The 15076-nt window shown below is 43.8% G+C and overlaps 1 protein-coding gene across 4 annotated transcripts in view; it reads right to left on the minus strand.

Moving 5' to 3' along the window:
- Positions 1-8433: 8433 nt before the first annotated feature.
- SLC41A2 (solute carrier family 41 member 2) overlaps positions 8434-15076 on the minus strand; it is a 142184-nt gene continuing 135541 nt past the window's right edge. For all 4 annotated transcript variants that reach the window (XM_043965642.1, XM_043965641.1, XM_043965639.1 and 1 more), the window contains exon 11: positions 8434-12160. In XM_043965642.1, coding sequence (XP_043821577.1) covers positions 11975-12160 — 186 coding nt within the window. In that variant the 3' untranslated portion in view covers positions 8434-11974. The remainder of the gene's footprint in view (positions 12161-15076) is intronic.

Below are 15076 nucleotides of genomic sequence, written 5' to 3' on the forward strand. Positions count from 1 at the left end.
AAAAAACCTCAAGGATATTTACATTCCTCCGTGTCATCGTTTAGAATAATTGCAGGAAGTTTTAATTAATAACTGACTGTCTCAGGATATCGCCAGAATTGAGTTATTTTTTATTAAAATGTGAATTCTGGGGGGTGGCTAAGTGGCGCAGTGGATAAAGCACCGGCCCTGGATTCAGGAGTTTCTGAGTTCAAATTCGGCCTCAGACACTTGACACTTACTGGCTGTGTGACCCTGGGCAAGTCACTTAACCCCCATTGCCCCACCAAAAAAAAAAATGTGAATTCTGAATTCAAGTTTAGAGAAAACAGAAAGAACTAGGGGAGGGATCTCTTTTAATGCTTCCTGTTAATAACTCAGAGCAAAACCTACAATCCCTGGTCAGCTAATTGGAGAAGAAATTGAATTTTTTTCATCTCTATTTTTGAACAAAACCTACCACTTTCAGTATTTTAATGAGTTAGCTGATTACAATTTGGCAGGAAGTGTTCTGTTTTGACTTTAGCAAAACTGGGGGCGCCATTACTCATTTTGACTTAAAAATGGCTATATTTGACCTTTGTTCAAAACACATGCCAGAAGGTCTGAAATTTCAGTACCTAAAAGGGAACCTCCCCCAGTAAAATGTAAGCTCTTTGAGGGAAGGAACAATTTTTTATTGCTTGTATTTATATCTTCAGTTCTTAGCACAGAGCCTGGCTTGTAGCAAGCACTTATTAAATGCCTGTTGACTGACTAATGTAAAGGTCCTTCAAGCCTAAGTGGACCAGAAATGGAGAAAAACAGATGAGCGTTCACTCTGAGATAAGGCTGTGTGTGGTAACGTGTCATGCTTCTCCTGGAATTTGTACATGGCCAACTGACTATTGCAATCTGGATTGGTGACTCAGATAGGAGAACTACCAGGTTCTAGCCATATCATTTCCCTTGCACAGCAGGCTAAGATACAATATGGTGGCATGGTTGGTCTGACAATCTCCACTATCAGAAATGAATTGGGACTCAATAATCAAATGAAGTCAAAGTCAGTGTACTAATAGATTGGTCATTTAGTCATTCTGGGGTCCTGTGTAAATGTGGCCAAAATCCAAGTTTGCATCAATGGTCCAGAGTAGTACGGACTACTATTAGGGTACTTTCTGGTATCTCAGAACCCGCAGTTTTTAGCATTATTTTTTAAAAAATCAGTGGATATTTATGGAGGGCTAATTATGTGCTGATTTTATATTGTGTATCTCCATGTTGACTATGTGATGGATCATCTGTCATCTCCTGTTAATCCCTAAGCTTCCTAAGGACTGTAACCATTCTTCAATAAAGAATAGAGGGGCAGCTAGGTGGCTCAATGGATAAAGCACCGGCCCTGGATTCAGGAGGACCTGAGTTCAAATCCGGCCTCAGACACTTGACACTTACTAGCTGTGTGACCATGGGTAAGTCACTTAACCCTCATTGCCCCGAAAAAAAAATAAACAAACAAACAAATAAATAAATGAAATTTAAAAAAAAATTTTTAAAAAGGGGGACAGCTAGGTGGTGCTATAGTGGATAAAGCACAAGCCCTGGATTCAGGAGGACCTGAGTTCAAATCCAGCCTCAGACACTTGACACTTACTAGCTGTGTGACCCTGGGCAAGTCACTTAACCCTCATTGCCCTGCAAAAGAAACCCCACAAAACAAAACACAACAAACAAAAAAACCTACCAATAGATAGCAAAATATTCAGGTTCCCATAGTTATGTGGTTCTGGGATCTCACTGATGCAGACATTTTCACTAATGATACAGATTTCAACCCATCCATGCTTCCCTATCCTACATGAAGTATGTCCATCTCCTCCCATAATTTGGGTACAGAAATCCAGCCAACATGCTCGGGACTTTCCTTGCTTTCTCTGATGGTGAGTATGGGCTATCAATCAATTATCTCTCTCTCTCTCTCTTTTTTTAGTGAGGCAATTGGGGTTAAGTGACTTGCCCAGGGTCACACAGCTAGTAAGTGTTAAGTGTCTGAGGCCGGATTTGAACTCAGGTACTCCTGACTCCAGGGCCGGTGCTCTATCCACTGGGCCACCTAGCCGCCCCAATCGATTATCTTTTGATCCCACCATGTGGTTGGCCCATTTTCCATTTTTGCTCATATTTTTCTCTGATTGCATCTTTTAGTTGGGTTCGACTATTCAGTTCTTTGGGACACTTTGTGGGATACTCATACCCACCATGTGCTCCTTCACTGCCTCCTTAATGGTATTCATTCTCAATTCTTTATATTGTAGTGTACCTTGATGCTCAGTCATACCATAACACAGGTAGAATACAGGCATTATTTGTTTTTGCGGGGCAATGAGGGTTAAGTGACTTGCCCAGGGTCACACAGCTAGTAAGTGTCAAGTGTCTGAGGCCAGACCTGAACTCAGGTCCTCCTGAATCCAGGGTTGGCACTCTATCTACTGCGTCACCTAGCTGTCCCCAAGAGTACAGGCATTATAACAGACAAATCTTTGTTTCAGGGAGAAGTTTGGGATCATTCAAAGGACTTTGAAATTTTCGAAAGGAAACTAAGATATTCTAAATATTCTGGATTAAATTTTTCCTTCAATAAAACCTTGCTGGCAAACAGAGTGAATGATACAGTAGTAAAACCAAATGGGGAAACCAGTATACACACAAGGTTCACTGAATACAGGCAATAAAGAAGAGTTAGTTGTCTTTCTAGCCTATGATCTTTTTTTTCTTTTTTAAGTGGGGCAATGAGGGTTAAATGACTTGTCCAGGGTCACACAGCTAATAAGTGTCACGTGTCTGAGGCTGGATTTGAACTCAGGTACTCCTGAATCCAGGGCCGGTGCTTTACCCACTGCACCACCTAGCTGCCCCTCCTCTGCTTCATTTTCACAATGAAACTGAGGTCCAAAGAGGAGATGGGATTTGGTAAAAGTTTCATAACTAATTGGTAACAGAAGAACCAAGCCGGGACCTGGAGATATCTTTTTTGAGGGCTATAAGCTACACTAATAAATAATACAAGATAATGCAGTGGATAAAGCACCGGCCCTGGATTCAGGAGGACCTGAGTTTAAATCCGGCCTCAGACATTTGACACTTACTATCTGTGTGACCCTGGACAAGTCACTTAACCTTCATGGCACCCCTACCCCAGAGAGAGAGGGAGAGGGAGAGGGTGAGGATGAGAATATAAATGGTGCACTAAAGAAGACTAGTTAACTTGGAGACAGGAACCCTAGCATCTGGTCTTAGCTCTTGTCACTCATTACCACGTTCACCTTAAATCCCTTCCTGTCTCTGGACCTCAGTTTTCTTATTTGTAAAATGAATGTGGTGGGGACAGCATGGTACAATGGGAAAAGCGCCAGATTTGGAATGAACTACATACTAGTGACCTTGGGCAAGTCAGTCAATCTCCTTCATTTGTGTTATTACCTATAAAATGAAGTCATTGGATTAGATAACTTCTGAGGTAGAGTCTAGGAACTAAGTGTTATTTGTGTTCAAACAAAGAGGAAGTCAGTGAGGAATGGAAATCATCAGGGACATTTCATGGGAGAATCTTGTCGTGAAAGCTGGCTGTGAACTTTGTAGTCAAAGGGGAAAGCAGAGAGGCCGGTGGGAGCAGGGCACCTGGGAAACAGGGAGGAGGCTGGGGAGCACCAGGAGGGGCAGGGTTGGGAAGGGTCTGAATATGGACGGCCTCAGACGCCAGATGAGGATTTCAGGTTTCTCATTTGTGTGGGGGCATATCAGGAGAAAGACTTCAGCTAAAGAAAGAAGAGGAGAAAGAATTATAAAAGTGATTTGGAGGATGTGAAGAAGGCCAGAGAATGAATTTGGACAAGAGGGATCTCAAAGGAGAAAAAGGGGGAAGTGTTATTTTATTTTTATTTGGGGGGGGGGAGGGTGTCACACAGCTAGTAAGTGTCAAGTGTCTGAGGCTGGATTTGAACTCAGGTCCTCCTGAATCCAGGGTCAGTACTTTCCACTGTACTACCTAGCTGCCCCCGGAGTTTTCAAAAGACAACAGCAGCAGCAGCAACTACCCCTCACTTGAACCCCTTCAAGGAAGCAGATACAGTTCACGGGTAAGCCAGGCTGTAGGGAATTCAGAACTGATCTGGCAGTGAGAAATGGGAGGTCACCTAGCATAAGCACCTTGTCTAAATTCAAAAACAAAAGGAAGGAGAGACAAAGGATGGGCCCGGTAGAGGTAGAGGGAGTCCAAAGAGGGCTTTGTTTTCGATTAGGAGAGTGAACATTTGTAGGCAGGAAGTAAAAAGCTAGTAGCCTGGGAGGGCCGGAGAAAAGAGGTGATGTATGTCCCAGTCCTGGAAATGAGGGGAGAGATGGAAAAATTGGCCTTGGGCAGCAAAGAAGAGGTCTTGTCTTCTCCGTCTGATGAGAGACATATTAAGGTGGGGGACACAGTAAGCACTAAATAAATGCTTGCTGGGGGGCAGCTAGGTGGCCCAGTGGATAAAGCACCAGCCCTGGATTCAGAAGTATCCGAGTTCAAATTCGGCCTCAGACACTTACTAGCTGTGTGACCCTGGGCAAGTCACTTAACCTCAATTGCCCTGTGAAAGAGAAGGGGAGAAAGGGAGGGGAGAAAGGGAGGGGAGAAAGGGAGGGGAGAAAGGGAGGGGAGAAAGGGAGAGAGAAAGGGAGAGAGAAAGGGAGAGAGAGAGAGGGAGAGAGAGAGGGAGAGAGGGAGGGAGAGAGGGAGAGGGAAAGGGAGAGAGAGAGAGGGAAAGGGAGAGAGAGAGAGAGAGAGAGAGGGAGGGAGGGAGGGAGGCAGGCTTGTTGACTGGCAAGGGAGCACGCCTGGGGTGGCCTGAATGTTGTCTTTGAAGTAGAAGTCAAGGCCCCTTGCTGATCATGAGGGTGGGGATGGGGTTCTTGGAGAGAACCAATAGGTGCAGAGAGAGAAGCTATGGAATAATATTGAGGGGAAGTGGGGTATTCCCTGTTATTTCAACAAAAAGGTTAATGCAAGGATTGCCAGGGAGTGGCAGTGACCCAGGTGAAGTTGGACAGAATACATTTATAGTAGCTCAGGTGGGACTAGTTCTGTGTGATTGTTAGCAATATGCTCTGAGGTCCGGGAAGAATGGATGGGGGAGAGGGGGAGCATCCAGGTTGAGGAGTAGATTGAGACCTAAGGACAATTAAGCCTGAGGGTCCAGGACACTTCCGGGGCCGGGGGCATTTAACTTGCCATTTCAAAGGCTATAAATGGCAGGCCATCACAATCCACACTTTCCTCCTAGTCATTATAGCTCATCTTCTCACAGTAGTACAAGGTTTGTGGTTCAACATGAGCCTGCTCCATTAGGAGAATGAAAATCTCATCTAACCCTGAGAAATCACGTGAGAGGCACAGGTTGCTAGTTGTCATCTCTATTTATCAACCTGAAAGGTCTATTTCCAATTCAAGTATTTAAGTGTAACATTCTCAATTCCTGCCCTGGCTGATAGGGAGGACCCAGCAAGCAGATCCTTCAACATCCTCGAAAAGTTCACAGACAGCCAAGGTGGGTTTTCAGCCAGCAAGCCCCAATGCTGACTAGTGCTTTTGAAGAGACACTGAACAATCCATTTGTCTTATTTTAACAAACATCACGTCCCTCCTCTTCCCCTCCCGCACCTAAAAATCCCCCAAACCACTGACCAGCCGTGGCCTACACAGCCCCCAAGGTGCCAGGCAAATGTTCCACACTGGTTTGTTCACATATACTCACAAAGAAGAATGCTGCGTTAACTATACCAGTTTTCACTTCTAATAGTTCTAAGAGGGAGGGGAGGGAGGGAAAGAAAGATAAAAATTGGAACCCCAAACTATAAATAAAAATGTTTATTATTAAAAAAATGTTAAATCCCATAATGTCTAAAAAAAAGTTCTATAAGTACCACTTCCATCAGTGAAAGTTAAAAATGCCAAAAAAGGAAACTGTGAATTTGGAAGCTCACTTCATAAAAAAACATTTCTTCTTTATTCCATTAAAATATTTACATAAAACGAACATTTCTTTAAGCTTTTAATCACTTATCTTGTTTTACAGAAGCTAAATAGGTGAACCCAGAATCAGTAAGATGAGTTCAAATCCAGCCTCAGACACTTACTGTGTGACCTTGGGCAAATTACTTAATCTCTGCCTCAGTTTCCTCACTTGTAAGATGGGAATAATAAATGGCACCTACCTTCCAAGGTTATCGTGAGGACGGACAAAAATGAGATACATAAAGTACTTTGCAAACCTTAAAGTGGTATAGAGATGCTAGCTAGGATTATTAATAACCCCTTCTGCTAGGGTTTCCCCCCAAAACATGCATATTAATAATGCATACACAAGCTTTTATGAAATCAGGCACTCAGTTTAAGTTACAAATTCACCTAGAATTTGGATATCACCTTCATCTAAATAGTCACATTCAACCTGATCTTAGGAAAGTCACTTTTCTGTCGAACTTCACTAGCCTAAACTCAAGGGGAAAAAAAAGTTTCTGAGAAGCCAAAATAGATGTTATAAACCCATGTTAAAGGGTAAGCATACCTACTCATAATGCTCTAGAAACTTCCTCCAGAACCTAGAATTCTTCCTTTAGACATAATCCTAACCAGTTTTCTCAACTGGTTTTCTAGCACATTGCAGATTTGAGGCAGACAATCAGAAAGCCGGGGGAGTAAGGTAAGTAACTGGGGCTAGAGGCAGGCCTCCCACCAGACGCAAGGAGTGCAATGTAACACCATGATGGGGACACAGAATAACTCTAAAAGCAGACCGAACCAACTAACTGTGAGCACTGCAAGCAATAACTCCACACGCCGCAATGTGAGGTCATCTTTGCGTCGAAGGTAATTGATATTATAACCATGATTGCATTATCCAAAAAAGAACTGAATTAGGTTTCCTATCTGATTTAAGAAGGCTCAGAAATGTTAAACTTCATTAATAGGACATTTTCCCTCAAAAATCACTACTATCTAAAACCTTTTCATGATGAATGAAAAAAACTGAAGTTCCTTAGAAAATGCATTTATGTCGAACAGCTTATCTCCCCCAGTTCTGAACGAAGCATTCTGGCGGTCAAAGTCCAATTTATAGATTTTTTTTTTTTTTGTAGTAAGGACTACAAAACTCTCCCTCTCCCTCTGGAGAGGTCTCTACACCCAATCTGCATAAAGAAGTGGAAAGGCAAGCGGAGACAGGTGTCCCTCCAAGCCCCAAGGTAAATTCAACCCCTAGGTAAAGAAAGGACTGTAACTCACCAAGAGACAATCTCTTCAAGCAGAGATAGATCGGAACATCCGATAGACAGACGTTCCCACAGGAGGCCCTGCGTGTGGAAGGTGGGGCTGTAGATCCCTAGTATAAAATAGTCTAAGGTTTAAACGGCCCAGGGGTCATCCGTGCCCCAAGGCTGTAAATGAGCTATACAAGTGTCAGCTGAGGCTCACTCACCCACCCACCCCAGGTGCTAGGAGTCAGGAGAGAGCCGGCCAAAAGAAGCCCTACCATTGGTTGGAAGCGAGGTCAATGCAGCGGAGGGAGAAGTGTTGGTGATGCCAGGGCAACAGCAGTTAGCTGATATGGGAGAATGGACCCTGGGGTACCACCGGGGGCAGTACTGGAAATCATAGGGCTAGGCAGACCGCAGCATTTCCATTTCTTTGTGTTCCTTTGCCATTTTCTGTGCAAATAACATTATGTTTTAAAGCCTCACTCGGCCGCCCGCAGGCTGTGGAGCAGCTGATGGCCCCTTCTGGAAGGGGGCTACAAATTTATGTTTCTGCTGGGATGGAGCCAAGCCACATCAATGAGTTATCCCCAAGGTATATCCAGGCTCCTGGTGAGAGAGAGGAGCTTCTGACCCAAGGTTTTCAGTTAGTTACACACTCTGCCTCTTTAAAGCACAGAGGTGCCCCTTGGGCACTGGAAAGCTATGCCAAGAGAACCTAAGCGTGAGCAGGACCCACCAGCCTGAAATCGCTTGAAATATTTGACCAGCAACGGCCTGTGCTTGTTATCTGGGGACCGGTTTAGCAAAACACAGAGGAGGCTGATGCCAGTGACGAGTGTTTTGGCACAGCAATTCACAAAATGGACGAACTGTACAAAGGCTTGACCTCATAACATCATGAATCCAAGTATCAAGATGGTCTCTCCAAAGGCTTCATACAGGTGGCCTCTAAATGCTGACTGAACTGCATTTTCATTGAATGGAGCAGACAACAGACTCCCAGAGGGGCAGTTGCCCATGTTCAATGGGTTCACCAGATCACAGGTGGCTGACAGGGCTGGGAAGTCCAATTCACTGAAAGAACCGGACTTGCAACTCCACTGACAAGGACATGGGAGGTCTAGAATGTCAACTTTTACATCTCCTTAAAGATACATTCCAAATGAGTTTCCGCCGCTATCTCTTTTCAAGAAACTTTATTCTAAAGGAAAAAAAAAATTATCACAGATAGGAACAATTGAGATGACCCAACAACATAAGCATCTTCCCCCACACACACACACACACCAAAGTGAAGTGTCTACTAATAAGTGATTAATGGTTAATTGTGTGGGAGGGTTTTTTATACATAATACAATTATTGGGAGTTTCTGAACTGAATACTGTCATCTGTTGCTGATGAGGAAGGATATCCCGGTCAATTTTGCAAATTGTAAAAAATTGGTCACGATATAGTCAAATCCATAGATAAGTTTATTAACGATCAGCACACATAGTGGTGTTTTTATTTTTTAAACAATGTACTTCCATATTAGAATTAGCTCAACCAGCGGATGATTGTCTACTCTGGGCTGTAAATAACATTTGGGAGGAGAGCGCTCTGTCAACAATAAAGTGCTATAACATGTGAGTTCTAGGCCTCTGGCAACGTGGTGGGTGTGGGGTTGGAGTCCCTGCGTTCCCCGCTCTGGGCCTTACTGGCTGTGTGGCTTTACCACTAGGACCCTTGGTTTCCTCCTCTGGCTAGAGCAGATGATCTCTAAGGTCTGTTGTTGGCTCTAAACAAGTGACCCCATGAATCGGGCCCGTTTCTCTTCTTTTTCTCCTTCACAGTACTGACCTGATCTACTGAGTAGGAAAAAAAGGAATGGAGGTGAACCCCAAGCCAATCCAGCTACTTGTAGGCTGACTCAGGCATGGGGTGAAATGAGCCAGAACCCCAGGTTTGGGGTTAACCTAAGGTCTGTGGTCCTCATGTACACCAGTAATGAAAAGTGGCCCATGATGAGCGAAAAAAGGAAGATTCCCTGGAGGGTGTGTGTATATCTCTGTGTGGGTGTGTGTATATCTCTGTGTGTGTATGTCTGTGTCTCCATATGTGCCTCTGTTTGTGTCTGTGTCTTTATGTCTGTATATGTGTGTTTCTGTGTGTGTGTGTGTGTGTGTGTGTGTGATTCCCTCTTTGAGACTTAAAGGATGGGCGTCACACTGGAGTACTCAGAGGCAGCTCAACATCATAGAAAGAACACTGACACGAGAATTTTGGGATCACCTGGCGTCCACGTTTTGTCCTGAACCAGTTGACCCTTATGGATTTCAGTTTTGTCATCTGTGAAATGAGGGGCAACCATCCTTGCATTAGCTGCCTCACAGGGTGGTTGTGAGGATCACAGTACAAGACAGTGTATGAGAGGGACTTATATGTAAATGTAACCCATCATCATTCTATTTTTTAAGAACCGGTAATTCGTTGCTGCCACTGATGGGGAAATAAAGACTCAACCGGAGGCTTTGTGACTGAATGAAAAAAAGAGCTGCTTGGTGAATATTGTGGTGTGGCATTATTTTTTTCCCTGCTAAAAGCAGCCAAAACAAAATTTGCTAGGAATTTCAGTCTATACACAAGTTCTAGAAACGATTACAGAACATACAATCCAAGTGTAAACACGTGTTTTTCAAACTCTTTAAATTAAGATCAAACCAAGTCTTAATGGATCTTTATAAAACCTTCTCAGTTAAATATTTGTAAATTTATACTTAGTCTTCCTTTTGTAAGAATGTTCACAGCGTGACACAATAACTCTCCAAAGTAGAAACTCTAATGTCTTCTCTTACTGTCTGTGACATCTGCATTATAAGGCAGGAAAATGGCATAATTAAAGTAAAAACCAAAACCGAACCTAGCTCTCTTCATTTTAAAGTACTCAACAGGGATGATTTCAACACAATAGTCATACGGAATCTCTTACTTAAATAAAGTGAACACGAACCTGTGAGTCACCACGTGAAAAGTGAAATGCCCTCCTTAATCCGAAGTGGAAGTTAAATTAGTATACAACTGATACAGCAATTCCACTGGAGTTTACAGATTCGTTCTATTTTATAGAAAAATGCTGCCCTTTTCCAATAATTAATCAAATCGGTCCAAGTATCCCCAGTAGACATGAGCGCTTCTTGGAAAAACAGGTGACAAAAAACTATACCCTATGCACGTGTTCTGGCCCATCGGTGAAAATCAGCCGGTTTGCAGATAGGCCGCATTGGGAAGGCTTGGGCCAATGTGCCCCAGCCTCTTTTTGACCCCCTATAGGATAAACTTAAGCTTTTCTGTTGATTCCTTAAAAATACCCACATCCTTCACTTGCCCGTCTGTAAATCTTTTTTTTTTTTTTAACTTTTTTTGGTGGGGCAATTGGGGTTAAGTGACTTGCCCAGGGTCACACAGCTAGTAAGTGTCAAGTGTCTGAGGCTGGATTTGAACTCAGGTCCTCCTGACTCCAGGGCTGGTGTTCTATCCACTACGCCACCTAGCTGCCCCCGCCCGTCTGTAAATCTTACTCATTGTTTCCTGCTGCATAAATGAACTTGACCAAGCATCCTCCTTAGCTGGAAATAATTTTACACGGGGAAGCATTTAAGACCCTGATACCAAATTCGGACTCTTATAAACAAGCCCAAGGCATTGCAGCGACATGCTTCCAAGCCTCTCTTCATGCTGATGCCTCAAACAGCGCTAGGATCATTACTAACTCCAACACACGTTTCCAAAGAAGAAGAGGGTGGTTTTTCATACTGTGTTGCGTCTAACACACACAGCTGTATTCCTTCCTCTTGTTTGATTCGACATCTCTGGCTTTTGGTGAAAAAAAAAATCAATGACCCCCAAATGACCTAATTGTTCTCCTGTGAGCCCCAACCCAACCACCCCGTTGAATACAGGCCGCAGCTGGAGTCAAGTCATCAGCAACTCTGGGGAGCTCATTGGGCTTCACGTGGTGAACTCTCCATTTCTGATACTGTATCTTTTGAAGGCTGGTCTTTTGAAATTCAAACTCAGCTGATGTAGGGGTGGAAACAGTGAAAACTTTTTAAACTCTAAAAGGGTATTTTTTTTTTTTTAGTGAGGCAATTGGGGTTAAGTGACTTGCCCAGGGTCACACAGCTAGTAAGTGTTCAGTGTCTGAGGCCACATTTGAACTCAGGTCCTCCTGACTCCAGGGCCGGTGCTCTATCCACTGCGCCACCTACCTACCCCTAAAAGGGTATTTTTAAAAAATTAAAATTAGAATTTTCATTGTATCCAAATTCATCAAGAAAGAGGCCAATCCCGCCCCCCCTCGCCCCACAACTTTCCATTACAAATTAAACACCAGAAAAGTGCATTCCTGGGGTGTGTCTAGTTACAAAACTACTCTTATTAAACGCCTTCCATATTTTCTGATCTAATTAACTCAAGTGATGAAACTCATATCTGTTTCAATGTCAAATAATCCTTCATTCTCTCATATGAAAGGCAATTACCCTTCATTTTTATTTTCTATTCAAATTCAATTTTTTTAAAAAAGTTAAGGCCATTTAATCATATCAGTTCCAACTTAAAATTAACCCAGCCAAAATGAGATTACTGTATTATATTAAAGGCCTTGAAAAGGAGTCATAAGCCGCCATCTTCTGTCTTTCTTCCCTGTGGTCTGAGAACAGTCAGCAATTCCATATTTCATTAGTCTCCCACGTCGCCATCTCGATCGCCAATGAGCCACAGAAAATGAAAGCTCAAGGCTAATAAGGCTGTTCCAAGCAGATCTCCCAAAGCTGTAAGGTACGGGATGGAAAAGCTATCAGGATCCTTTCCTTTTCTCCAGAAGTGATGCACCATCCAGTCAGCAATCCACAGCAAGGTGAATACCTGGAAGATAAGTCAAAGATCAGTTCCAGCTGGTCCAGACAATTCCTATTCTATTAAAAGTCTGCAAACAAGCTCAAATCCCTGATTTTTGTGGACTTTAAGTGTGAGAGCCCAGGCAGCCAGGTGGTGCAGTGGATAGAGCACTGGCCCTGGAGTCAAAAGGACCTGAGTTCAAATCTCAGCTCAGACACTGACTAGCTTTGTGACCCTGGACAAGTCACTTAACCCCCATTGCAAAGAAAGAAAGAAAGAAAGAAAGAAAGAAAGAAAGAAAGAAAGAAAGAAAGAAAGAAAGAAAGAAAGAAAGAAAGAAAGAAAGAAAGAAAGAAAGAAAGAAAGAAAGAAAGAAAGAAAGAAAGAAAGAAAGAAAGAAAGAAAGAAAGAAAGAAAGAAAGAAAGAAAGAAAGAAAGAAAGAAGGAAAGAAGGAAAGAAAGAAGGAAAGAAGAAAAGAGAAAGAAAGAGAATGAAGGACCACCACCAACAACATGGGAGCCCCAGACAACCAACAGTAAAGAATTTTCCACTGAGCATCTGCCATGTAAACATGATACCACCAATGATACCACCAAGGTGCTGAGGTGGGGCAAGGGGGGCTCTTCCAACTCAGCTCTGGGCTAGACAACCTCACTCTGAGATGCTGTAACTCCATTCAGTTTGGGAAGCATTCATTAAGTTCCTAATGTATACTGTCCCAGGTATGAAGGATACAAATGGATGACTGACTGACATTCTCTCATGAAATACTTATAAAGTAATATAAAAAAGACCTTGCATTGTGTAACCCTCTGAACATTTTAAAAGCTCTTTCACAGATATCACCTCATTTCTACCCTATCTCCTGACAACCTCAAGAGGTCGGGAGAGCAGGTTTACCCCCATTTTCCAAGCGAGGGACCAAAGGTGAAAGTTTGCCCAAGGTCACAACGGCTCAAGTCAAAGAAGGCAAAGCCAGCTCCCAGCCTTCTTTGTCCAGCAGCCTCGGATGCTTTCTGCAGCATCTGTCTATGTTTTATCAACTTAACGAAGATTTTCCAAGGCCACAGGGCTCTCTAACCAGCCCTGGGAAAGACACTTTTCAACAACCACCACCACCTGTCATAACCATATAAAGCTACAATGAAAGGACACGTTCTCCTGTGGCCCTGCCATGATTTATGGACTTGGAAGACGTGTCGGATGGATCCTCCAGCCCCACATTGCAGAGGCTGCCCAGCCTCGAACTTCTCCAACCCTTCCCCAGCCAGCACCAGTGTCTGTGTTCAGGCTTTCTCCCCCCCTCAGAGCGCCCGGGAGATCCATCCTGGATGCCCTCTTTCCTACCAGCCACAGTACTTTGTCATTCCAGGGCTCCACCAGTGACCTTCAATTTGACTTCTGCCCCAGAGCTTTATTTTCCCCTTTTATCTGATCTGCTCTGGCCTGAGCCTTTAACACCCTTGTGACCCTAGCAGCCAGGCTGATGTTTAGTGACAATGAAGGCCACGTCTTGGACCTCATCACGAATGAGGTTTCTTTTCAATCTCCCCATCTGCTAGCTCTCTCAGTATCCTATGATACCACCAGACCTCCTGTCTGCCCAAATCTGGGTCTTCAATTGCTCTCCTAGGCCATGGAGCCTCCTGGCCAAGACAGTCTCCCCACCCCAGATCCCCAGCACTGTTCTCAGCTTAGCCCCCTGCCCCTTATTTTCACCCACACTCTGCATTACTCCCACCTGGTCCCAGGTGGTAGAACATTGCTAGGTGCTAGGGAGATTAAAAAAAATGTGCACCAGACCACAGGACAAATTCACGTTATGCCGCTTCATCCTTATCCTTGCTATTCATCTACCCTCTTATTCGTCTCTCCTTGGCTCCTTAATTACACAATCTAGAGATAATTTCTGACTTTCTCTTGTCTCCTTAGATTCTCTTCCTACCTTCCCTCTCGGGCAGATGCGACATCACATGTGTCAGGTCTGAGACCAGCTAGTAGAAGCTACCTTGGGAAAGAAAACAGTGCTAGGGATGAGAGCAAGAGGACAACTCAGACCCTTTCTCCATTTCTTCAGAATTCCCTTCACAGCGTTTCTAGCTCAAATATGCTTTTGCCTTCTATTATGTATGTTCATCATTTATTTTTTTTATTTTTATTTTATTTTATTTTATTTTTTATTTTTGCAGGGCAACGGGGATTAAGTGACTTGCCTAGGGTCACACAGCTAGTGTCAAGCGTCTGAGGCTTTGAACTCAGCTTTGAACTCAGATTTGAACTCGGGTCTTCCTGAATCCAGGGCCAGTGCTTTATCCACTGTCCCATATGTATGTTCATTATTGATCTAGGCATCTTCTCTCCCCAAATAGACTGAAAGCTCTTAGAGGGAAGGCACCCATCTCTTTCTATGTGCATTTTGGGGTCAGACCTGTGATGTCATTGGTATAGGGGATTGCCAATGAATAAACTCTCCACCAGTGCAGATCTGAACCTTCTCTGCAACTCAAGAGTCCTAAGGCATTGTCTGGGACCCTGAGGGATGACTGCCTGCATCACAGGGCCAAGCTAGGTCAGAGGAAGGACTTCAGCCTGGGTCTGCCTGACTCGGAGGCCAGTCCCATCCACAACCCCCACTGCTCCGCCAGGTGGTTGGCATTCAGCATTGGCTGTATTTGTTGACTTCACACTCTCCAGTCCTTTGTAATCTCTCTCATATCTCATAACCCCACTCTTACTGCTGCTCACTTGGATGACTGCAATCACCTCCTAACTAATGTCTCGTAGCTGCCACCAGGTTAGTCTTTCTAAAATCATCGCTTTGCCCTCATCACCCTCATGTTTAAAGCCCAAATCCTTAGCCTGGCCCCTTTGTGGCCCCTCACCATATAGCCTAGAACACTAATTCCAGCCTGATTCTCTCCCACTTGGCTACACAAGCCATC

The sequence above is a fragment of the Dromiciops gliroides genome, chromosome 5 (assembly GCF_019393635.1).
Source record: "Dromiciops gliroides isolate mDroGli1 chromosome 5, mDroGli1.pri, whole genome shotgun sequence".
Lineage (NCBI taxonomy): Eukaryota > Metazoa > Chordata > Mammalia > Microbiotheria > Microbiotheriidae > Dromiciops > Dromiciops gliroides.